The 24775-nt window shown below is 42.4% G+C and overlaps 1 protein-coding gene across 7 annotated transcripts in view; it reads left to right on the top strand.

The window, feature by feature from the left end:
* The window catches only part of LOC122817027 (copine-3-like), a 2295182-nt gene that overhangs the window by 862367 nt on the left and 1408040 nt on the right, over positions 1 to 24775 (top strand). For all 7 annotated transcript variants that reach the window (XM_044090160.1, XM_044090159.1, XM_044090157.1 and 4 more), the window contains one exon: positions 2912 to 3091. In XM_044090160.1, coding sequence (XP_043946095.1) covers positions 2912 to 3091 — 180 coding nt within the window. The remainder of the gene's footprint in view (positions 1 to 2911; positions 3092 to 24775) is intronic.

Genomic DNA, 24775 nt, shown 5'->3' with positions numbered 1-24775 from the left:
ATTATCCAGACAACAGTGGTAGCCCTCTCTTTGTGCTTTATTTCTTTTATGGATCTATTCCTTGTCTTTGGAGCAGTGAACAGTGCATCCTTCCTTGATCTTGTGTTCCTTTACTGAGCATATGGTTCTTTAAATAAGTGGTTAATGGGGTGAAACCTTCATCAGCACATTAACAAGACACATTAACGTGATGGATTCATATCCCAGCATATCCCCCCACCTCTGGGACAAATGTCCACTACATTTCAAGAAGCTTAGCACCCTTGCCACCTTCACAGTAAACCTTGGTAGTTGGATGGGAAACCTTTAATTCTATCCCAGTCTGTCATGCTTTACCCTGCCTGAATGTCAAGGGAACCTCTAAATATGTTTTATTGGCTAGGCTTGTAGATGTCTATAGAGTGATTGCCCTGAACTTTTGTAATGAAAAAGTTTTACTGGTCTGTATAACCTTGGCTACCAAGACGAATCCTTGTCCTTAAGACTATTTTGTATAGATATGAGCCTTGCCTTCCATGCCAGTAAGGACCATAGTTCTCAACCTCTTAGCTCAGGAATTCTGGACAAAGTCTAAAACCAGTGGGACAAGAAAGGCCAAAAAAAAAAAAGGTACAGATTTTAAATATTGCTGTTATAAACTTAAAATGTTGATAGAATAACAGGGTGTGTGTTAGCATGCGTTTTCTGGAGGGTACGAAATCTGTAATTCAAATGCATGTCATTTAGTGACTTCAGTATTCAGTTTGCTGAAAAAACATAAATTTTGAGGGGCAGACCAAAAATATGAGGGAAAAAATCTGGACACACTGTAAAAATCTGGACAGTTATGGGGAAAGTTAAGGACCCATCCCTCTTTGATGTTTTGCATCTCTCCAAGTCAGTCAGCACCACAATTAAACTAAAGATTTAAATTTCTTCCAAAATAGTAAAACAAAGCTCAGTGCTTTCCCTGTTTCTGGAGGAAATAGCTCCATTATGTAAAACCCTTGCATTCTGTTGGGCAGCCTTGATGAGAGTTGCTGAGTAATTTCTGACGTTTTCTTTAGGCAGTTAGCTATTTAAATGCAAAGTACTGCCCATTGGCTGGTTTTCCAACTGCATTGTGTTCACCCAAGGTATTGACCATATTGTCAGTGGCACTACAGCAGAGTACAGAGCTTGTATTCTGTGATCTGAATAATTGCTGGCTTCTTTCATTGTCCTCAGCAACAGAAGAAAGCTTGGATTTTCTTGTCTTCAGTCACTGGAGATTGTCATAATTTGTGGAAAAGTATCCCTGTTGAATGTGCTTTGCATGGTCCCTCGTTGTAACAGTGTTTCATATCTTCCTGTACTGAGCCTTTTTCTTAAATGTCAGAGCTGAAGAACTTCTTATGGACTGAAGTTAAGGTCATTGACCTTGACATGAACTGTGATGTCAAATGGCAAAGCTCCTATTTAACTTCTAATTTCAAACCTCGTGGGTATGACAGTCGTGATCTGAACCCCCTAATAGACAAGTTGTCTTGTATAACCTTCTCCAAATTGTGACACACCTTTGCTGGGTGTCATAACTTCCAACACTGAGGAAGATTGGGCATAAATAATGGTTAAGTGGGTGTAACATTTCCTCCTGGGGCCCTTCTTTCTGACTTCTTGCCATTTAAAGCAAAAAGTAACCTAGTTATCTACTCTGCATAGATGGATAAGCTCATGTTAAATAGTCAATTCATTTTCCTGCAATGTATTTTAAATGCACACTTGCTGTACTACTTGATATTGCTTTATCTTTAACTGTTGTACCTATTGTTAAACTTTGTTTGTATCTAAGAATGTATGTTCAAAATTACAAAAAATATATTTTTTGGAGCTTTTCTCCTCAGGACTCCATTGAAAACGGGTTCATTATGGCCCAATGGACTATCCTGGTAAACCAACTACAATAAATAATAAATAAATAAATAAAGTAGTAACTGTAATGTGCTGCCAGCCCCATTAGCCTAGAGGGATAAAGTCTTGACTGCAACCTTTGAGGACCCAAGTCTGATCGCCAATTTGAGTCTGGGTGAAAGTGACCTGGAAGGAGAAGAGAAAGAATAGCAGAAACATCTCTTTGGAGAAAAGTGTGTGCTAGCACATCTCTGTAGTGAGAACTCTATGTAGAATCTCCAGTGAAGACTGGAGATCACTGGAGCAGCTTTGACTTGCGGTGGGTAGGTCTGTTGAAGGGATGCCTCCTGAAAAAATGTAAGACATATTTATCCCATGTGCCCATTTAATGTCATACCTTCATGGGACAAATGTGAGGTGCAAGAGTGGGGGACACTTTGTAGACAACTGGAGGAATGGGCGAAAAACTGTAATACAAGATACTTGGTATATTTTTGTTTGACCTTAACTTCCAGAGCATTGTCAAATTAGTGGATGATTTTCACATTAACCTTATTTTTACTGTACTTCACTGTCATGCATAGAATAAAATTTGTTGTACTTGCCTAGTAATCAAGAAAGCTGCTGTTCAAGTTTCTTTGTGAAAAACTTGTATTTTTTTTTAATTGACATCCAGAAGAGCTGCTTATTTCTGTTCTAGGAATTTGGGATAGGTCTTGGGACTTTCACCCATGAGTTATGCATGCCTGCTTTATGCAAGTAGCCAAACCCATCTTCTGATGCTTCATGTTACTGCTCTGCAAAGTATGTAAATCCAAAGATTGTGCATGTAGAGTGATTTGCTTAACGATAACTGATTACTGGTACATTTCATTAATATACTGTTATTGTTAAGTACTTCATACAACTGTACTTGTAGAGAACAGGAATTTGAGGTTTGTTGGTAAACTGCCACATTACTGTTATTACTTGATTGATGAGGATGGACAAAAAGTTATGAAATCTTTGTAAAATGTTGTACTTTTGCCCTCTCTTTTTGCAGCTAGATCGAACAGAGAGAGTGAAAAATGATGAAAATCCTAACTTTTCCAAGAAGCTCCATATTGATTACTATTTTGAACAAGTCCAGAAACTGAAGTTTGGTGTTTATGATATTGATAATAAATCTGTGGATCTGAATGATGATGACTATCTGGGAGGATTTGAATGCACTTTGGGGCAGGTAATTGTATTGTTTTTGTCTTGATAAAAATTGAATTTAAATGTAAGGGAGCCTTTCATGCCTGATTGATGCTAAAGCCTAAGCTTGAAATCTGTTTTGATTCATGCTGACTGCAGCTTAACTCCACTAAGATAACTCATTGAGTAGATCTGCGCATATGTCTTGATGCAACTCGTATTCCTTGAGCAGAAGGAGCTGTACCTTAAGGAAAGCAGTACCATATTGTTAGAAACCAACAAGGAGAAAGGCACTAATTTTGTTCGCTATGCAGGCTGTATACCTAAGTTTTCTTTTTAGAAGGAATTCCATAAAGCTCGTCTTAAGTCATGTTGGGAGGAACAGAATTTTGCAACCTGCATGGTACACTGTTGTCTGTATTATCTTAAATCTAGATAAGATCTGACACAGCTTAACGGATTAAGGCCTTCACAGTTCTGTACATTTTAGGAAGGAGAAAGCAAATTTAGAAATAACAATAGAGGATAGTTGTGATACTACAAACTCTCTTGTCACTTTCTGGAAGTCAAAATCATGAGGATCACTATCAAAAAGAGCATCAGTTCATTTCTACCCCGTGACAGTGTCTTGTCATTGTGAGATGGACAACTGCAGCAGAATCCAGAACTGGTATTCTCTGATCTGAAACCCAGTACGGAGACTGAAAAAAAAATTAAAATGAACAGGAACGTTCTTCCTATAGCCATTTACTTCTGGAACAGATGCAAGGTTCCCTTGTGCTTCAGTTTTCTATAGTTAAAAGTCAACTTTCAGTTCAAAAGAGAATTGTTTCATTACAAATAATGGATGCATTTAAAGCAAGCAGAAAAGAAAGAAGAATGCTAATATAATTTTAAATGGGGCATCCTATCCCAAATCCAACAGCTGCTTTGCCATACTTCATCCTACATATACTGTTAGAGGTTTTTTTTTTTCGTTGAACACCTTTACTGAATTATCACTTGTGACATAGGCAAGCTTACAGTTATATAAAAGTAAACAAACCATATTAATAAATTCACATTTACAGACGTACATCACGCACATTCTACTGTATAATACAATACAATCAGTATCAGTCCAGTATTACATAAGTTCAATTTCTGCCTTCTCTTAAACCTCAGTCCTCCTTCAAAACATTTTTCTGCATGTATTGTTCCCACAGTTTCCATTTATTTTCTTTATTTGCTTCTACCCTATTCTAAAGATCCCACTTCCTGTTATTTTCTCTGTTAAACTGTTCACTACTACAAGTTTGGTTGGTTTAGATTTTGATCTCCATTTTCTAGTAATTGCCTTTTTGGCAGACCTTGTTAAGTTTAATTCTGGTGGCTTACTTATGTCTAGGCAATTCAGATCCTGTATCCCAGCTCAAAAATAAATTCCTGTGTTACACTTATTTACTCACTCAGTATTGCTGACCGAGTACTCAGTAGGGAATTTTTAAAGTCTGCCAACTTGTTATACTCTGAAAACATGCTTTAGCTAGCTCTTTCTTCACCAACATTTGCCATCTACCTGAGGAAAACTTCTTTGGACTCTGCTTAGGGTGTAAAAATACATATGCAAACACTTGCAAGCAAAAATCCTAAATCTTTTAGACTTTGTTGCATATTTAGGGATTATACATACGTCCACATCTTTTTTTGTGAAGTGCTTATCTAATCTCTTCGCAATCTTTTCTGACCTCTTGATTGATTCCTATAGTTGTTGTGTGATGTTTTATATGCCTTGTTAGTTACCCCACCTTTAACAGCAGCTTCTGTTGTAGATTCAACTAAAAGCTCAACCAGTGCAGGTCTGTTGCTTCGGATTTCGCTATCGTTTTCTGTTTGCCCATACTCTGTCAGTCCTTATTGGAGAAGGCAGTCTCAAGCCTGCAGTACAAATGTCTTTTTGACCTCTTCCAGTTCTGTTACCACCTTTCTCTAATTATTTGATCCAATGTTGTCTTTTGCATCTCTGTTCAACTTGTGGATTATTGGATCTAACTCTGATTCATTGCTGTCTGATTGTCAAGACTTCAGCTCAGCAAGTTCCGCCTTTTGTACCCACAGCCCCCCACACCCCCACATCACTAGAACTGTTTCATATCTAGTTTGCTGCCATTGCAGACAGCAGCTTGGTTGTTTGCTCCTTCTTGTATTTTTCTTTTGACAGGGTATTTTGCTCCACTGCCTATTTTTCTGGGTAATATTAGTGTAGTGTATATGTTTATTGTTAGTTATAGGTTTGTATTTTGTATTGTTGAGTTGTTAGTTGATTAGTTAGGTATGAAGGTTAGGGTAGCTATTTTTCCTGCCTTTTGTGTCTTGTTCCGTGTAGCTGTGTATGTTAGTGCTTAGGATGGAGAGAGGTTTTAAAAAACATGCGTCTTGTGGGCATAAGATTCCCTTCCAGGATGCTAATGACTGCTATGTGTGCTGCCTTGCAGCTGCTCACCTTGAAATCCCCCTGTCTTATTTGTGAGGGCTGTGGCTTTCATGTAGTTGGAGTGCCAAGTTCATCCTTAAGGGCATGCTTTCCTCTGGGGAATTCTTTTCCAGTAAAGGTGAAAAGGCAGGTCACTGATATGCTAAGGACCCTAAATCTTCTAAGGGAGACAGCAAGCAGTCATCTCTGTCTGCTGCTTCTTTTTTTGGCCATCTTGTATCCACAAGTCCCAGCACCTTCGGATCCCCTGGTGGCCTCTGCCCTGTTGTTGGCTCTGACACCTCACAGGAAATTGCCTTCAGGGCTGGGGTGTCTGATTTGATCACCCTTGGCTCAGCTGCTTTAGAGCTAATCTCCTTTGGCTGCTCTGCTTGAAGTTATTCCCCTTTGACTTTGGTCTCTGATAAGGCATCTTCCTCAACCATCAGTGTTCCGAGCACTTTCTTGGTTTTTTGGGGGGGTCTTTGAGATGGGCCTTGTTTCTTTTCTCCCTTGACACCCCAAGAGTTTGCTTCTGAGTCCCCACCTTCACCTCTTCACATCCATGTTTCCCCAGCTCAGACCAGCAGGTCACATCCATTGCCCTGTCAGCTGTCTTCCAAGGCCCTATTGCGGTCTTCTTGTTCAGCACATCCTGGTCTGTTCGAAGTCTGAAAACATTGGATCTGGAGCATTTGATGTGGTCCTTCTTACAGGTACAGACGGAGCTAGGCCTCATCCCGTTGGCTTCCGTCACTTGGTTTCCTCTCCTATGGATCTGAGGTTTTTGTAGCCAGTTGTCTTCCCTTTTTTAGGAATAGATCAGGTGGCTTGCCTGATTTCGACTCCAATCCTGACCTTTCCTCAACCCTGGCAGTGTTGTAGTCTGGCGAACCCTGAGACTGACAGGTCAAGGCAGGGTTTAATGGTCAGGTTCAACTATGCACCCATGTCAGTGTTGCTCCTTCCACTGGTGACTTCTGCCTTGGCCCTGATTTCAGCATCGGGATGGCTCTGGATTCCGGCATGTCCATGGGGTCGGGGTTTTGGACCTAGGGTTGCCAGGTCAGGGAGACCTGTCTCCTCCTCTTGACTTTGACACCATGGTGACTATGTATTCCTGTCAGGAGTGGGAGTGGTCTACTGCGATCTATCTCTCCCCCTTTTCCATGTCTGCGTGTGACTGCTCCTCAGCTGTCTCTGTGACAGCCTGCTCTGGCTAGTCTCCAAACTGCCCTCTTAGTAGGACCCTAAGCCTCTTCTGTTCCCCTTCCTAGTTCTCTGGGGTGGGAAGTCTGTAAGAAGAGTTGGTGTAAGAGGAAGCACCTGCACCTGCCTCACTGAGGACACCAACCTTGAGGAAGGAGGACGATTCCTTAACCCCCCCCACACACACACACACACACGCACACACTGGGAAAAAGCCTCTCTTGGTAATCTTTTGGAGCTCCTTCTCCAGTGTGGGTGCTGGACTTTTGAAGCCCCTTTTCCAGAGGAGTCTGTTTTTGAAGGCCTTTTGGGTGGGCCCATCTAAGTCCTTGTGGCTCCCCATCTGGACGCACTTATTGATTTGATGTCCTGAAGGGAATAGAAGGAGCCTGATAAGGTGGAACTAATCCCCAAAAAGCCAGATAAGATTCTTGCTCCACTTAGGGATTGTCTTCACTGGAGTAACCGTCCTGTTGTGGAAGCTATTATTTCAGAGGAGAGCTCCTTGGTCCACCCCCTGATGCCTCAACCACCTTTGCACTAAGGGCATTAAATTATTTGGATACTTGACCAGGCTTCAGCAAAGCATTGCATCAGAAGTGTCAAGAGCAGTGAAGAGACAGCCTTCTCCAGAAACTCAGAAGGTTTTGGAAACTCAGCTGTCCGTACTTCAGTCAATTTCCATTGTGTCCTTGTGTCTGCTTCCCAGCGCAGGTGATCATACATCCCACGCAGCAGGCACTGACGTTGCTGTTCATTGCCATGCTTGGAGAAGATTTTGTGACTTTCTTGACTGCTGAAGCAGTCATCGTTTAACTCCCATTTGATAGCTCATCTTTTTTGGGACAAAAAGTCAACGAGAATTTAACCAGTAGTAAGCAAGACAGAAAGATCCTTTTGCTTGCTGGAGTTCATTTTGCTACCCCTCAACAGTCCTTCAGTCTGAGCCAGTAGGGGGAATATGTCCCTTTTTCAGGAAACCCTTTCAAGAGGTTCTTCCTGCTGTAGGGGCTAACAGTTTCAAGAGGTTCTTCCTACTGCAGGGGGTAACAACAACAGATGTGCCCCTTGCAGTAAGGGTCGTCTGCACAACCAGGGCTTCTGTGGAGGTTTCTTTGGGAGGCCCTTTCATTGACCCTGAAGAGTTGTCCAGCTGTTCCTGCTGTTGAGGCATTTGGTGGTTGATTGGCTCTACACTCAGAAGCCTGGGAGGCCATCACCTCAGAGACACAGGTGTTGAGACGTACCTAGAGACTGTTCAGTTACATTTTTAGAAGTTCCAAGTCTAACTTTCCGTTGACTTCCAGATGTTCCAGCCCATCAGAGAAAAACAGCAACCATCAAAATTCAGAAGCTGCTAGCAAGTCAAGTCATTCAAGAAGTCCCACCTGACCGGTAAGTATCTGTGGTTTAATCAAGGTTCTTTTTGGTTCCAGAAACGAACAAGGACCTCTGACCAGTTTTGGATTAGAGCAGATTGAATCAGTTTGTAAAGCAGACCAAGTTCTGGATGGTCACGATGCAGTCCATCTTACCTATGTTGAAGTACAACTGGCTGATTGATCTCCAGAGCTCCTACCATCATATAAAGATTTCAAGATGGTCCAGGAGATTCATGGGATTCCAGATGAGGGCCGATTGTTACCAATTCAGAGCACTGCCATTCAGTCTCACCATCTCTTCGGACATTCATCAAGTGTATGGCAGTGGTAGCAGCATGGCTCAGGTTGCAAGGGTTCCATGACTTTCTTTACCAAGACCATTGGCTCCTAACCATCCCCACAAGAGCATCCATGATTAGAGCCAGGGACAACTTACTCCAGGTTTGCAGTTCTTTGTGGATCACAGTCAGTTACAGAAGTCCAGTCTACATTCAGTTCAAGCTTTGGAATTTATAGTGTGCCATTTGGACACAGTCCTCCTAGATTGCCAAGCTTCCAGATTCCAGAATATCTCACCATGATCAAGAAAGTCTTTGATCGTGTGCAGAAAGCCTCCAGCATCTCTTATTCTCTAACTTTTGGGCCAGATGGTAGCTGCCATTTGTTTTGTTCCCTTTGCCAGGTATCACATGAGGGCTGTAATTGAACCTTGGTGGGTCCAGTGGTCATATATAACACATCCAGTGGATTTTCCAGTTTCTCCTAACTCGAGTATGTTGGGATCAGATCAGTCGGTGGTTGGAGTCTCCCTTAATGTCCATGGAGAGATCATTTGTGATTCCCTTTCCTCAAGCTATGGTCGTGATGGAGGGTACATTTTAGAGAGGACAGTCCATGGGATTTGATCTGTGGTTAGTCCCAACCTACATGTTAGTGTCTTGGAGACGAGGGCAATCGTCCTTGCATTGCAGGCTTTTCAGGACATTTTCCCAGAGGGGAGTGATTTCTGTCCAGATATGTCTGTAGTCTGGTATCTGAAGAAACTGGGTAACCCGGATTTACCCTCTGTCAGGAAACCATAAGGATCTGGCAATGGGAAGTTTCAAATCAACATTTTCTGACTGCAGTGCACATCCCAGAAAAATCTGTCATCTTAGTGGACACTTTGAACAGGAACATTCTTCTTCCTCATAAGTGGTCCTCTGAATCCGAGGGTTGCTGCTCAGGTTTTTTTTGACACTGGGGCAATCCTTGTTGTGAACTGTCTTATTCCCCACCCAACACCAAGTGCATCAGCTATTATGCCTTAGTTCTTTCACAGGGGACAGTCACCCAGGGATGCTTCCCAGTGTGCTTGACCCTGAGTCTTCTGTATGATTATCCTCCAATCCCATTGATGATGTTTCTTCAGAAATCCGTCTGTTGCAGACTAATTCTCATTGCTTCCTTTTGGCCTCGCCCAAGTGTTGGTTTCCTTACCTTTGACTTCTCCTGAGGTACACTCCTTGGGTACTGGATCCCATTCCAGTTTCATTTCTCACCCAGCAGACTTGGATCTACCTAGCCTTTGAACTCTCATGTTAACTGCTTGGTTTCTCCAAATGTTCTTTTTGTTTCACTTTTGCAATCATAACTTATAGGATTTTATGTTGTGGTATCCCTGGCCAGCCCAGCAACCAGAGACTTTTCTCCTCCTGAAGCTGGTGGACAACCTGAGTAACGTCAAGATGTTTTGGTATAAAGGGAGTCAGCTTGCACTGTAACCTCAGTTTTGTCTTTCCGTTGGAGCCCAAAGCAGAGCGCTAGTTAGAGCGTCAGTTGGACTTTTCCAGAGAAAGATGTCTGAAGCCAAGGACTCTTGTTGGAGAACATCTGATATGTTTCTTGACTAATGTCATACCATTAATAATTGTCTGTTGTGTGGCAGGCAGATACCACATTGAGACTTTTACTTCTTTTTTGTACTTGTTTGGGCCCAGAACACAACTTACTTGTCAGATGTTCTTCGTGTTTCACTGTTGCAGTCATTACATTTGGGTAATCTGCTGGCAGGTTGCCCTCAGTCGGCCTGATTAACAAAGTCTTGGGTCCTGCGTCGGTTGCTGTCCCTTCTTCCATGACGTCAGGGGTGTAAAACATGCAGCCGACACCATTACATCAGTCTTTCTTGCTGCGCGGTGCCCAAAGCAGAATCAGTTTGCAAGTGCCAGTCGGCCGACTCCTGAAATTTTCGTTTTCGAGTTTCAGAACCGAAGTCTTCAACTAAAAAGTTAAGTACCCCATTGGGGAAAATTTTTCTTGCTCCTTACCGATGTCAGTAAAAGTTAATAATTGCATTACTTGCGGGAAGTAAATACCTCATAAGGATTTTCTTTTGTACTGTATTCCTTGCCTAGGCCCTGATCGCAGCGTGCCTTGCTGTCGGTTTTGTGCTAAATTTAATCAATGCACTATTAAACGTCGGTATATTTTTGCTTCTAAATATTTTGGCTTACGTTTTAATTATCCAGAAATGTCGTCTGTTAGCAATCCGACTACCGAATACCTAAAAACCACAAAGAAAAAGACAGAGACAGGCTGTCGAGGTCCAAAACTGATGACGCTTCTCCTAAGCCAGTCGCCAGTTCGCTGGTACTCAGGCGCTGTCGCAGCCCCTGATACCCGCTACTTCTGATTCGCAGGCCTCTACTGAGACCCATTCGGAGTCCAGTATGCCGCGAGATGCTTCACTTATGGAACCCGTGGATATCTCTACCTTAGATGGGTTCGGAGCCGCTGTGCAGGCACCGGCTTCTGAAGGTGTGTTCAGGCCTACAGATTTGTATATTAGACAGACGCCAGCTTCAAAACTAAGGCCAAAATCTAAATCTATGTCTAAAAAACTGACGCCTGGCCCACATGTGCAGGCCCCTATGCCTAAAAAACAAATTATCAAAATGGCTGAAGATTTAATTACTCTGATAAGGGGTAGCCAACCCCCCCCCCCTTCTAAGAGGCCTAGGCAAGACATTGTTTATGAATCTTCTGAACAGGATTCTGTTTCTTCTGATTCTTCTAATGAACAGGATTTGTCTATACCTACTTATGAGGATTCTGATACAGAAGATTCCATTCCTTCTGCTTCTACCCCTGAGGATTTCTCTTTTGGGAAACATTACATACCTTACGGGAACATTTCCACTGGGAAAGTCTGGATTTCTCTGAATCTAAAAAGAGACTTGGGGATTTTTTTCTTCTTTCTCAGCATAGGCCTTTGGCTATACCTCCTGTCTTAGACATTTTGATGATGTTTTTATAGAATCTAGTATGGCTCCTGATTCTCTGCCTCCGGCTCCTTGTAAGCCAGACAGATACTACAGGGTTCTTGACTCCCACAAATTCCTTTTCAAAAATCCAATTGCAGATCCTGAATCCATTTCTCAGGGTCCCAAGGGCATTAAGGCCTCTACTGCTAAAAATCCTACCCCTTCTGATAGAGACTTCAGGGCGCTGAACAGATTGGGTAAGAAGGTTTACACTTCTGCAATCTTGGCAATCAGGGCTTTAATCATATACATAAATACCAGCATCATATCATGGGACTGCTTAAACAGAAAATTATGTTAATTTCTGACTGTGTGGAAAATAAAGATTTAGAGGATTTATTGCATTCAGCTGAACAAGTTGGAAAGCATACTTTGCAATGTGGTTTTGATTCTTTGGAGGCCTCTTGCAGGGCTGCTGTTACTGGCTCTGTGCTAAGAAGGCATGCTTGGCTCAAAGAGCAAACTCTGCCTGATCATGTTAAAGCAAAATTGTTGGCTGCTCCTTTACAACAGGACCGTCTCTTTGGTAATAAGGCTGAAGAAGTTTTAAAAAAGATGGAGGATAAAGCTAAATCTATGCAAACTGTAAAAGATTTCTTACAAGTGCAACCTCCTAGATTTAGTAGGCACTGGCCTACAAAGAACTGGTCCTTCACAATCCCTTCGAGAGCCACTCAAGTCAAACCCAGACATTCCATAGGCTCCAGGTTTCAGTCACAAGGGACTTTTAGAACAAAACAATGGGGTGCCTCCTCCTCCAAATCTGGAAACAACAAGGCACCTACCTATGGTTAGCAGTCTCAATGACTTCCCACTACACTTACCAAGCACTTATCTTTTAGTTACCCCTTTGGGGGGGAAACTGGCACTTCATGTAAGAAACTGGCAACTTATAACCCAGGACAAATGGGTTTTAAATATAGTATCCCAGGGATACAGATTTAATTTCCACACATTGCCAATCCCAAATGGATGGCCAGACCTGCCCCCAAATCAGTGGGCAGAGGCCCAGAAACAAATACCGTCTCTCATGAACATGGGAGCTATTCAGCCAGTCCCAAAAGAGAAAAAGGGACAAGGTTTCTATTCAAGACTTTTCCTGGTACCCAGAAAAGACTAAGCATGGCATCCAATTCTGGACTTAGCTACTCTAAACACATTTCTGGACGTTCCAAAATTCAAGATGCTGACTCTTCAACAGTTACTTCCTATGCTAGGCAAAGATGCTTGGTTGGTAACTCTAGACTTAAAAGAGGCTTACCTGCATATTCCAATCAGGGAGTCTTGCAGAAGATACCTCCGCTTCAAAGCAGGCTACTTGCATTACCAGTTCTCTGCACTGCCCTTTGGCTTATCTACTGCGCATAGGGTCTTCATAAAGTGCCTGGCTCCAGTAATTGCATTTTGCAGGCAAAGAAATGTTCAAATATATCCATACCTGGACGATTGTCTTATTCAGGCAGAAAACAGGGACATTCTTCAAAAACATCTGACGTTTGTAAAAAAAAAAAAAAAAAAAAAAAAAAAAGGTTCTAACATGTCTAGGGTACACCATAAACTAAAAGAAATCACAACTGGTACCCTCTCAAAAAATTACATTCCTGGGTGCAAGCTTGAATACAGTTGCCCAGATGGCTTACCTTACGCCAGGAAAGCAAATAAATTTAGTGACTTACTTCAAACAGGTGACCACAAAAACCCTGCTTTCTGCAAGACAAATTCTGCAAGCCTTGGGGTTCATGGCCTCCTGCATTCTTCTAATTCCATATGCAAGACTGCATATGAGGAAACCTCAGTGGTACTTAGTTTTTGGAGTCAACATTGTCACAGCCTGGAAACAATGATTCCTATTGTGTACCTTGCCTGCAACTCGAGTTCCTATGGTGGGCAGAGGCCTGCCACCAAAACAAGGTACTGCCATTCACTCCACCCCCTTGCACCCAAACGCTAACTACAGACACATCAGACTATGCTTGGGGGGCTCATCTGGCAGGGAAGTGCATTCAGGGCAAATGGAGCCCAAATCAAATGCACCTTCATATCAATCAAAAAGGGATACTAGCTGTACAGAATGCACTGACAGCCTTCAAGGACTACCTTCATCCAGTACAGTTGATGATAAAAACAGACAACACCACAGTCATGTGGTACATAAACAAGCAGGGGGGGGGTACACACTCCTACCCCCTTTGCAGACTAGCCATGGCATTGTGGAACACGGCCTTGACCTATCAGATTCAACTACAAGCTCAATTCCTGCCTGGAAAGCTGAATACTGTGGCAGACGGACTAAGCAGAAATCTCATGGACCCACACGAATGGAAACTGGTACCACAGATTTTCAACATGTTGGATCGCAAATGGGGGAGTCCAAACCTAGATCTTTTTGCCTCACCCCAGAACTGTCAGTTGGAAAAGTTTTTCACAAGAACTCCTCACAAAAATGCCTGGAAAGTGGATGCTCTATCAGTCTATGCCTTTCTTTCATTGCCTCTGCTCTCCAAAGTTCTACTAAAAGTCAAACAGGACAAACCAAAAATTATTTTGATTGCCCCAGACTGGCCTCGCCAACACTGGTACCCACTTCTGAGCAATGTGTCACACCTTCCACCGTGGCACCTGTCTCAGACACCTTACTTACTGTCTCAGCAGAACAACCAAATTCTGCACACTCAGCTCCAAACTTTGAATCTTGTAGCATGGCTAATCAACTAAATTCACCCTTGGCATCCCTCAGCAAACCTGTGATGGATGTCCTTTTGGAGGCAAGAAGGCCTAGTACTAGAAAATCTTATGCTGATAAATGGAAAAGATTATGTGCCTGGAATCAGTCACAAGGGATAAGCAGAACAGTGCCCAGTATTCCTCATATTTTACAATATTTAACTGAGATGCTTCACAAGGGCCTGTCCGTTTCTTCCATAAAAATCCATGCCTCAGCCATTTCAGCTCATTACAACACAGAACCTCCCCTCTTCCCTCATGCCCTGCTAAAGCAGTATCTCAGAGGGGCCAAAAACTTAAGACCACCCAGGAGAGCTCCAACCCATGCTTGTGACCTCAGTTTTGTATTGGAAAAACTCACTCTCCCTCCTTTCAAGCCAGCTGCTACTGCAGACTTAAAATTTCTTTCCTGGAAAACAGCTTTCCTTTTTGCAGTCACTTCAGCTAGAAGGATTTCAGAATTAGTCTCTTATGGCAGTGGAGCCTTACATTATTTTTCATGCGGACAGGGTGTCTCTCGGGACCAATCCATCCTTCATGTCTAAGGTGGTATCCATTCATTTGCCAACTTTCTTTCCCAATCCACAAAACAAGGGGGAACGGATTCTGCATTCATTGGATGTACACAGACAACTTGGATTTTACTTACAGGACAAAATCTCAAAGAAAATCTGATCAACTACTGGTGGCATTTGCTGCAGGGGCAGAGGGAAAGGCTATTTCAAAGCAGACTATTTCCAAGTGGATAAGCCATTGTATTCGTTTCTGCTATATGCACTATGGTAAAACTATCCCCCAGGGGATCAGATCTCATTCCACCCGGGCTGTGTCTACTTCAACAGCCTTTCTCAGAGGTGTTACTACAAGAGACATTCTAGAAGCTGATACCTGGAGCTCAGTTCATACTTTAACCAAACATTACCATTTACCTTTCTTCTCTAAATCCAGAACCGGCTTTGCCTCTGCTGTCCTTCAGGGCCTTATAGCTGGTCCTAATGCTGTATAAATCCATCCTCCCAGTCATAGCTTTGGGAATCTACCCAAATGTAATGACTGCAACAGTGAAACACGAAGAACATAGTACAGTTGTGTACACTTACCATAAATGTAGATGTTAGAGTGTATTCACTGTTGCAGTCCTGGTTACCCTCCCTCCAACCCCCTATTTTTTCTCTTACTATACCTCTTCTTTCCTTTACTATGCTTAAAAGCCTTTTTGGTGTATTTGCTTTTGTTTGGAGGTATATTTTTGTGTTTTTAATTACTTAAATATTTGGCTCCCCATTTGGGGGCACCTGACATCTGGGGCAAGAAAAACTGATGTAATGGCGTTGGCTGCATGTTTTATACCCCTGACGACCTGACGTCTTGAAAGAAGGGACAGCAACCGACGCAGGACCCAAGACTTTATCAGGCCGATTGAGGGCAACCTGCCAGCAGATTACCAAAATGTAATGACTGAAACAGTGAATACACTCGTAACATCTACATTTATGGTAAGTGTACACAACTGTACTTTCTGTGCTCACTTTAACAGTAGAACAGTCAAGTGCAGGACTGCGATTTTAGTTAGACACTTTAGTGAGTCATTAGGGCCTTCTTGTACTAAGTCATTTACCAGATGGGCTGAGGTTGACCTTCCTAGCTGTAAGAAGGAAAAGTGCCCAAAACTCAGAGTACCAGGCAGTGCTCATTTGCTGTCCACCTAGACTTAACATCAAAGAAGGTGAGTTATGAAGTCCCCTCTGACAGCAGAGGTTGTGGCACAGGCCTCTGAGCTTTGTTTGGAGTTAAATACATCACCTGGTCCCTCTACTTCTGTACAAGCTGAATTACTTAGCTTGTTGGTTGGGTCTGGAGCCACTTTGTAGGTTTCAGCATCTGACATTTGCTGTCAGACTGACAAAAGTGTGCTTAGAGTTTCTTATTGTCAGGAGACCCCTTGGTTCACTGTCCTTGGGATTCAGTTGTCTGCCCACATCCTGCCCCTAGCTCAGACATTGCCCTCAGGTCCAAGCCTATGGCCTCACATAAGGCTGCATCCTGCTTGCCCCAGCTGGGGCCTGCTGGCTACCACTGCCAAACTCAGGGCTATCAACAGGACATAGTTAGGTTGGCTGAGGATTTGATCACCATAGTCTGATCCAGATGCCTCTTTACCACAGGTTCTCCCCCTGAATCTTCTGATAAAAGGAAAATGGATATCCCCCAGGAGTCTTGTGATGATTCCTTTGACTCTAATAACAAGTCTTCCTGTGTGGAATCAGATACTGATGAGAACCTTGTGTCAGCCCCCCCCCCCCCCCTGACATTTCCTTTGTGCTGCTGCATCTTGAGTGGATCATCAGACCTTTGTGTCACACTACACATTTGATGTCTAATCCAGGTGTAGGACTTTATGTTCGGTTCACCCCCCCCCCCCATCAGTCCCCACCTTTTGACTATTCTGTTATTACAGTTATGATTGTCTGGGGAGTCTGCTTTCTTGCTTGGGTTCTTGGCTTTTCAGACTTTCTTCCTTAAGGTCTTGGTCTGAGTGATGAGTGGGTAAAAGCAGAAGGCAAACTAGATCTGAGGCAGTTCGTGATAAGGGGAGTTATGGGCGGAGGAGGCAGTTTGCTAAGCTGAAGTCTTGGGAATTGGCAAGCGTCAGATCTGATAAACCCACAGGTTGAACTGGATGGGTACAGACAACACCAATCTGTTATTATGGTGAGTATATAAATTTTATTTTCCAGTACTTCGGTTCTTTTGCTAGCTTCCTCCAGTAAATTCCAGTCCCCTTTTTGAATATTCCATTTACCCTTAATTGCGGTCATCCCTGCTGGCAGAATCTCCTTTCTCCATTCCTGTGCTGGCTTGGTTCTTAGAATACTGTCTGCTACTTTGAATGTAATATTCTGTACAACTGTGATTTTCTTTAGGATCAACCTCCAAAATCACACTTTCTCCTTATTTCTTGACCCCCCACGCTTCATCATCATCACTTTCCACTTTGGAATTGAAGCTCTATGCTTGTGTTACGTGCAAGAGCCTTAATTGTGTAGCTGTGAAATATCCCTCCAAATCAGGTAATCCTAAACCACCTTGTTCTGTTGGAAAGATCAGCTTAACTCACTTGACTCTCTCCCTTCCAGATAAAATCTTTCAACTCTTTATTTACCATCTACAACTTCTCCTCTAGTATATAAAAATGTGCCTGACCTGTGTACGAAACTAAAGGGACTAAACATCTTTTTACTGCTTGTATCTTGCTTAACCATAGGCAAGAAATTCCAGTTTCTCAGTTTTTGTATTATCTTGTGTTTAGTCTTTTCCCACATATTGTTAGCTGCCATAATGGAATCATTTGTCAATACTCTTAAATACTTCATTTTGTGATGTCCCCTTAAATGAGTATTGCTGAACCATTTCATGTGGTTTTATATAGTTCACAGCTATAGCCTTCAGATATAGCCTTTGTTTTGTCTTCATTAATTTTGTATCACTAAAAACTTGGAACAGTCTCAGAATGTTCCACAACACCGAGATGTCCTTTTCTGGTTTTATCAGGTATGAAACTGTACTGTCTTTAAGTAAAGCAAAAATTTTTCGATTACCATACCAGTTACATTCTCGAATTTGAGTCCCTTATTTTCTTTGCCATTGGGTTTGTATATAATGCAAATAAAGGGAAAAGAAGACACCCCTGCCTGGTTCCTTTTTTCACACACAACTTATCAGAGAGGAGCCATCCCACTTTGATTTTGCCTGTGATCAATTATATATCCTCCTTATGAATCTCATTATTTTATCAGAGAATGCTAATGCTTCCATCGCCCTACTAATAAAATCCTAACTTAATCTGTCAAATGCTTGTCTCAAGACCCACCAACAGTGGTATTTTCTTATATTCTGCTTTCCTCGAGATTGTCATTGTTCCCTTAATGTTGTCAGATGTTTGCCTCACCTCCACAAAACCATACTGATTGATATCTATCAATTTTGTTAACATCTTTGCCATTCTTTAGCTGTTGTAGTGATAAAACACTTTATAATCATGGTTTAAAATTGAAATGGGCCTATATGAATCCGGATCTGATGGGCTTTTACAGTCTTTAAGTATTAACAACCATCCCATCTTTTTTCTAGGATTTTGGTGCATCACCCTGCGGTTACACACATCCTGATGTCTTCACATAAACCTTCTACGAGAAAGTTGTACGCTAGCAAATGGAAAAGATTTTCTCTCTGGGCACAAGCTAGGAACACAGATCCATACACAGCCTCCATTCCTTTAGTGTTAGAATTTTTAACCAAACTTTTTCATCGGGGATCAGCTGCTGCTACAATCAAAGTTCAATTAGTAGCTATCTCCAATTTTCATTTGGGACAACATGAACCTAATCTTATGGCTCACAGATTGTGTAAATGTTTTTTAAAGGGCACTACCTTACTAAGACCTCCTTTTCAAGAACCTATATCTCCCTGGGATCTAAATGTTCTTTCAGAACTTGCCTCACCCCCTTTTGAACCTTCACATACATGTGATTTGAAGTTCCTTTCATGGAAGACCATTTTTTTGATAGCCATTACATCTGCCAGAAGAGTGTCAGAGCAGCAAGCGCTCTGTCAAACCTCCTTACTTGATATTTCAGAGACAGTTTCCCTTCGCACTAACCCTTTCGTCCCCAAGATTTGTTCACAATCGAATATTAATCAAACTTTTGAACTGCCAGTCTTTTTTCCAAATCATACAAACAAAGTGGAATATAAGTTTCATCAACTTGATGTACACAGGCAGTTAAGGTTCTATCTGCATTGAACCAAAGAGTTTAGGAGATCAGACCAATTATTTATATCTTTTTCGGAGACGAGAAAAGGAATGCCAGTCTCCCAAGATAACGTTACAAACTGAATTTCAAATTGCATGTTTTATTTACTCTTCTAATGGCAAAGAACTCCCATTTAAAATTAAAGCTCATTCCACCAGATCCATATCCACATCTGCCGCTTTTCAATCCAGAATTTCAGTGGACAGTATATGTGCAGCAGCAACTTGGGCTGCCCCTCATACCTTTGTTACTCATTACAAATTGGACTTGGACTCCAGGGGTAGAGCTTCCTTTGTTTCCACGGTTCTTAGGAGTATATTCCCGTGAGCCACCCATGGAAAAGGTGCTAGGGATACTGTCCCATATGTAAGAATGAAGGCAAAACAGGAGTACAGAACATAAAGAAGTTATGTACTCACCATAACGTTCCATGTTTGTAGTCCATCTCGCCCTTCATTCTTACGAACCCACCCACCTACCCCTGTCCATGTATCCTTGGAGGATCTGGAGACAAGATAATGTCTATCTTCATTAGAGTTGGAGACCTTTCATCTTTGTTTTTCCTTGTGGAAGTACTTTATATCACTATTATACACAGCAGCAAACAAGATCTGGGGATTACTAGTGCATTATGGGATACCTACCTTGCCACAAGCCAACTTGGAGACTTCGAGCTTTGTAATCGGCGGAGTCGAGGATCGGCTCAGAACCCATACGTAAGAATGAAGGGCTAGATGGACTACAAACATGGAATGTTATGGTGAGTACATAACATCTTTTTTTATCTAGCCTTTTCTGTCTTTTTGCATTGTAATGGTTACATTTCTTAATACTAAAAAAAAAAAGAAAAAAGACATCTGTTAACTTTAGTATCGTTATTACCTACAGCATTAACTGAAAATGCTTTACTTTATAACATGCCATTTATATCATGAAAAGTTTTATATAAAAACTGTAAAATTGTTACAGAACAAAGTGTTACACTTGGTTACATTTTCCTTCCTGTTCCCTCCCCCTTAGTGTCCTAAACATTATTGAGATGAACTGAGGCAAAGGTCTTTCAGTTCCATACAAGTTTAACAAAGTCAACAAACGTCCATTCTTTCCTCTTTTTCTTGTACAGCTGTATTCCACAAATGTGGCTGGTGCTTCATAATCTCATATTTATTCACTAATTTACTTTTTGTTTGTCTTCCTGTTCATCTTCATCTCCAGACTTTGAGAAGTGTTGTTTCAGTTCCAGGGTACTCTTGATTCTTCTAGTCAATTCCTGTGCTGTCATCTCTCTCAAGCATTTTACTTTGCAACATTGGAAAAGGGTACACTGAGAAAGTCTGTCCATGCACTTTATTATCAGAAGAAGAAGAAGCAGAGTTCCCTTCTGCTTCGCGGCGTACTTTTTGTTGGACAGACTTTTGTATTTTTTTCTTAGCCAGTTCTCTTCAAAAAATTATTTTGATCCTCCAGTGAAGACAGCTGGGTACAGCAGCTTGAATCTTACATCTGTGTTTTGACATCCCCTAATTGCTGGAATAAATTTGTTTCCCTCCTGCCCAGGTGTACAGTGGATAATAATTTTCCACAAACACTACTTCGTCCAACTCTAAATACTTTGTCTTTCTGTCACTGTTTACTCTGGATCAATTTAGTAGAATTGTATCTTTACTAGTACAGGTCTTGGCTGCCTTCTCATGGCCAGGTTAGGAGCATACATGACATGCCTTTTCAGTTAACTGTTTCTGCTGTGAAATAATAGTCCAGTTGCTAATTTGTGTCTTGGTAAAATTTAATTCCATCTAGTTTCTGTGATATAGCAGAAAAAAACACCTCAGGTTTTCCCTACCTGCTCTTCTCAGAAATTCTGCAGGTTTTTGAAACATTTCATTTGATGTAAATTTTCATTCTGTCCTCAGCTGACGGGTTTGGCTCTGATCCTTCGGATCTGAATCGGCCATTGCTAAATCTCATGGCAACCAAAAGCTCTCAAGCTTCTCCCTTACCCCATGATGCATTGACCTCAATTACCTCAGATCTCACTTGCCACTTCAAGCAAAAGACATGGTCTTAAATCTTTCTTGAGCACTCATCAGATAATTTTCATATTTTCTCAATACTTTACTTTAAAAAAATGACTACTATTCATTACCTTCATCTATAAATTCTTGTTGTTCCTTGTATTTTCCTAACTTTCTTTCTGTCTGTAGTACAGTTTACTGTACCTCTCGGATGTTAATATCTTTTCTCCCTGTGACACTGTCGTAACCCCCCCCCCCTTTTCTTACCATTTTTGGTATTTCCTTCGCTCTTTCTTTTATTCGGCATTTCCATTTCTCTCTCTTATTCCCCTACCAAAAAACAAAAACAAACAAAATTATTGTACCGCATTGTTAACTATCTTTTTCTTCAGCAATGGCAGATGAACCGGTAGGTTTTAAGAAATGTACAAAGTGTGGGCACAAGCTGCCACTTTCCAATGCCCACATATCCTGTATTTATTGTTTAGGTTCTCTCCATTTACAAGAGGATTTTTCAATATGTCATGGCTTTAACCCACTTGCATTAGTAGAGCAAAAAAACAAACTGATTCTGAAAGGTCTCCATCGTTTGGAGAGCCTATATCCAGTGGGTTCTTCCTCTTCTAAATCGAAAAGTGTAGAACATAAAAAAAAATAAAATAAAAAATCCTCTTCTGAGAAGCCATCTTCATCCTCCTCCTCAGCTTTGGACTCCTCGAGAAAGAGGTCTCATAAGGACGTGGTCTCAACCCTGGGTCCTAAAAAGACTACATTCAAGATCCTGTGAAGGCAACATTATTGGATCAAACAACTAAGTAAAGCTCTTGAATCCAACTTTGTTTATTGCTATGCAATCTGAAGATTACTACCCAGAACAAGGTACTGTCCATTCCTCAATCCAGTTCCCGACAGTGTTCCTTCCTCGTTTCATCCATTTACTCCACTTGTGCTTCAAGCAGCCTTACAGAAGAAGATGATGTGGAGAGACTGGTGGAGATTATTCTCTTGGCACTGAGCCGGATTGGTGTTCCTTCAGCACCTATCCCTCTAGGTCAGGAGGTCTGTATATCTGCTACTCCCCAGTTACAGATTTCTTCTCTGACACCTGTGGCTTCAGAGTTTTTGAATCATAATTGCCCAGATCCATCTGGCTCTGATCTGTAGATAAACCTTATCCTTGGATCTGAAGTGTGTTCTGAGGCTCTGGTTCCATTAGATCTGCGAGCTCTTGGAGATGTAGTTTACCTGTCGGATCTGAGGTGTTGCATTCGAGTCCGAAGCTTTCAGAGCTGTATCTGCACGTCTGAGTCTCAGCACTGGAAAGCTCTGCTCTGACTTCCACCTCTGAGGTTTTGCCCTCGGAGCATGGGAGGCCTACGATTCAGAAGCTTGTCTTCTCTGATTTAACAGACTGTGTCTCTCTGAGCTGCTCTGCCTTTGAGGCTGTGTAGATAGTATTTTCTGCCCTGGTGTTCTGACAGAGTCTTCCCCCTCTGATCCTAAGACCTCTACCATGATGTCTCAGTGTTCAGAGCTTCACTACCTCCTTCCACAAGGCCAGTCAGTACAAAAACCCCAGCCTCCCACCCAGGAAAAATTGTAAGCTCTTTTGATACCTCCCCAGAGCACCCCACTGCGAAGGTCCCTAAGAAGAGGACATGTAAGAGGAAGCAGACTCCCACAAAGGAGTCCGTCACTGAAGGCAGAGGGTCCCCACAATCACCTTCTGAAGATGTGTCCTTTGGAGACATCCTAGAGAAATCCTTAAGCAGAGAAGTAGTTGGATATCCAGCATCCCTATGTCTGAGGAATCTGCTTTCCTGGAGGCTTTTGGTACTTGGACCCTCTATCTCCTGGGTGACTCCGCCTGCTGATGTCCTCATTGACTTGATCTCACAGCGGGAGTGGGAGGATCTTGACACCACAGAGCCCATTCCTTGCAGACCTGATAGGGTAATGGCACCACCAGTGGATAGATGTGGGGGGAGGGAGTTCCTGTTGACGCCATGGTGGTTGTGGCAGCCAGTAAGAAGGAACTAGCTGAGGAAAGTTCCACTATCCATCCCCCAAACAGGGAGTCCTGCGCATTGGACAGATTTGGGAAATGTATCTATGCTTTGGTGACCTTTGCTTTGAGGTCTCTGAATTATTTGGCACACTTTTTACTAGGCTACAGAGGGATTTGATCAAGGGGTTATGAAGTACAGTCTCTGATGCTGTGTCTGATGAAATTCAAGCATTTTTTACTTCTCAGCTGATGACCCTACAGTCCATATCTCATCCATGAGGTTGATTTCACATGTAGCAGAAGGACCCTCAAGGGCAGTGGGTTCAGGCATTTCCTTAAGAACACATGCCTGGATGTGCCTCATTGAGTTTGAGGAGCCTTTCAAGTCTTCTTTTGTCAGTGTTTCTTTTGACGTAATGTCTTTAGTTGGCCCCAAAGTAAGAGAGACACTGTCCAGGTGTGAAAAAGATGGAAAGACCCTGTCTGCCATGGGAGTTTGTTTTTCGACTCCTCAAAGAACCTTTTCCAGGAATTGATGGCGGTCAAAAAATGTTTTAAAAAGTCTCGGGGTCCTTTTCAAGATGCATGTGGAGGAGGTTCCCCCAGAGGCAGAGGAGGGAACTCTAATGGACAAAGACGCACCCATGGCAGAGGCACACAGAACCAGGGTTCCAGAAAACTGTTCTTTGACAAAGCCTTCCAGTGCTCCTGAAAAGGAGGCCTAATCCTTTACCCTTGGAGACAGACCGGAAACGTTTTTCCCTGCACCAGGGAGCCTGGCTAGATATACTTAGGTGCAGAGGATTATTTCCAGGGGGCTATATTATACCCTTTTCTTTTCTCCCCCAATCCCAGGGAAAATCCCTGATGATCTTCGTGTTTCACTGTTGCAGTCATTACTTTTGTGTAATCTGCTGGTAGGTTGCCCTCAGTCAGCCTGATTAACAAAGTCTTGGGTCTTGCGTGGGTTGCTGACCCTTCTTCCATGACGTCAAGTCCTCAGGGGTATAAAACGTGCAGCCGACGCCATTACATCAGTCTTTCTTGCTGTGCGGTGCCCGAAGCATAAGCAGTTCACAAGTGCCGGTCGGCTGACTCCTGACATTTTCACTTTCGAATTTCAGAACCAAAGTCTTCAACTTAAAGCCAAGTACCCCGTTGGGGAAACCTTTTCTTGCTCCTTACCGATGTCAGTAAAAGTTAATAATTGCATTACTTGTGGAAAGCAAATACCTCATAAAGATTTTCATCTGTACTTTATTCCTTGCCTAGGCTCTGATTGCGACGTACCTTGCGGTCGGTTTTGTGCTTTATTTAATCAGCGCACTATCCGTTGTCAGTACATTTTTGCCTCTAAATATTTTGGTTCTCTGTTTAATTACCCAGAAATGACGGCGGTTAGCCATCCGACTACTGAGATTCCAAAAAAATGCAAAGAAAAAGACAGAAGCCGTCGAGGTCCAAAACTGCTGACGACGCTTCACCTAAGCCAGTCACCAGTTCGTCGGTACTCAGTGAGGTGCTTTCGCAGCCCCTCATACCCACTACTTCTGGCTCGCAGGCCTCTACTGAGACCCATTCGGAGTCCGGTATGCCGCAAGATGCTTCACCTATGGAACCCGCGGATGTCACTACATTGGATGGGTCTGGAGCAGCTGTGCAGGCACCGGCTTCTGAGGGTGTATTCAGATCTACAGACGCATATTAAACCGACCCACCTACTATACTAAGGCCTAAATCTCGATCTATGTCTAAAAAAACGACACCCAGGCCACATGTTCAGGCCCCTATGCCTAAAAAACAATTTATCAAAATGTC

Source organism: Protopterus annectens, chromosome 12.part0 (assembly GCF_019279795.1).
Source record: "Protopterus annectens isolate FY-2018-M chromosome 12.part0, PAN1.0, whole genome shotgun sequence".
NCBI lineage: Eukaryota > Metazoa > Chordata > Ceratodontiformes > Protopteridae > Protopterus > Protopterus annectens.
The sequence above is the reverse complement of the archived record's forward strand: the minus strand, read 5'-3'. Positions and strand labels throughout refer to the sequence as shown.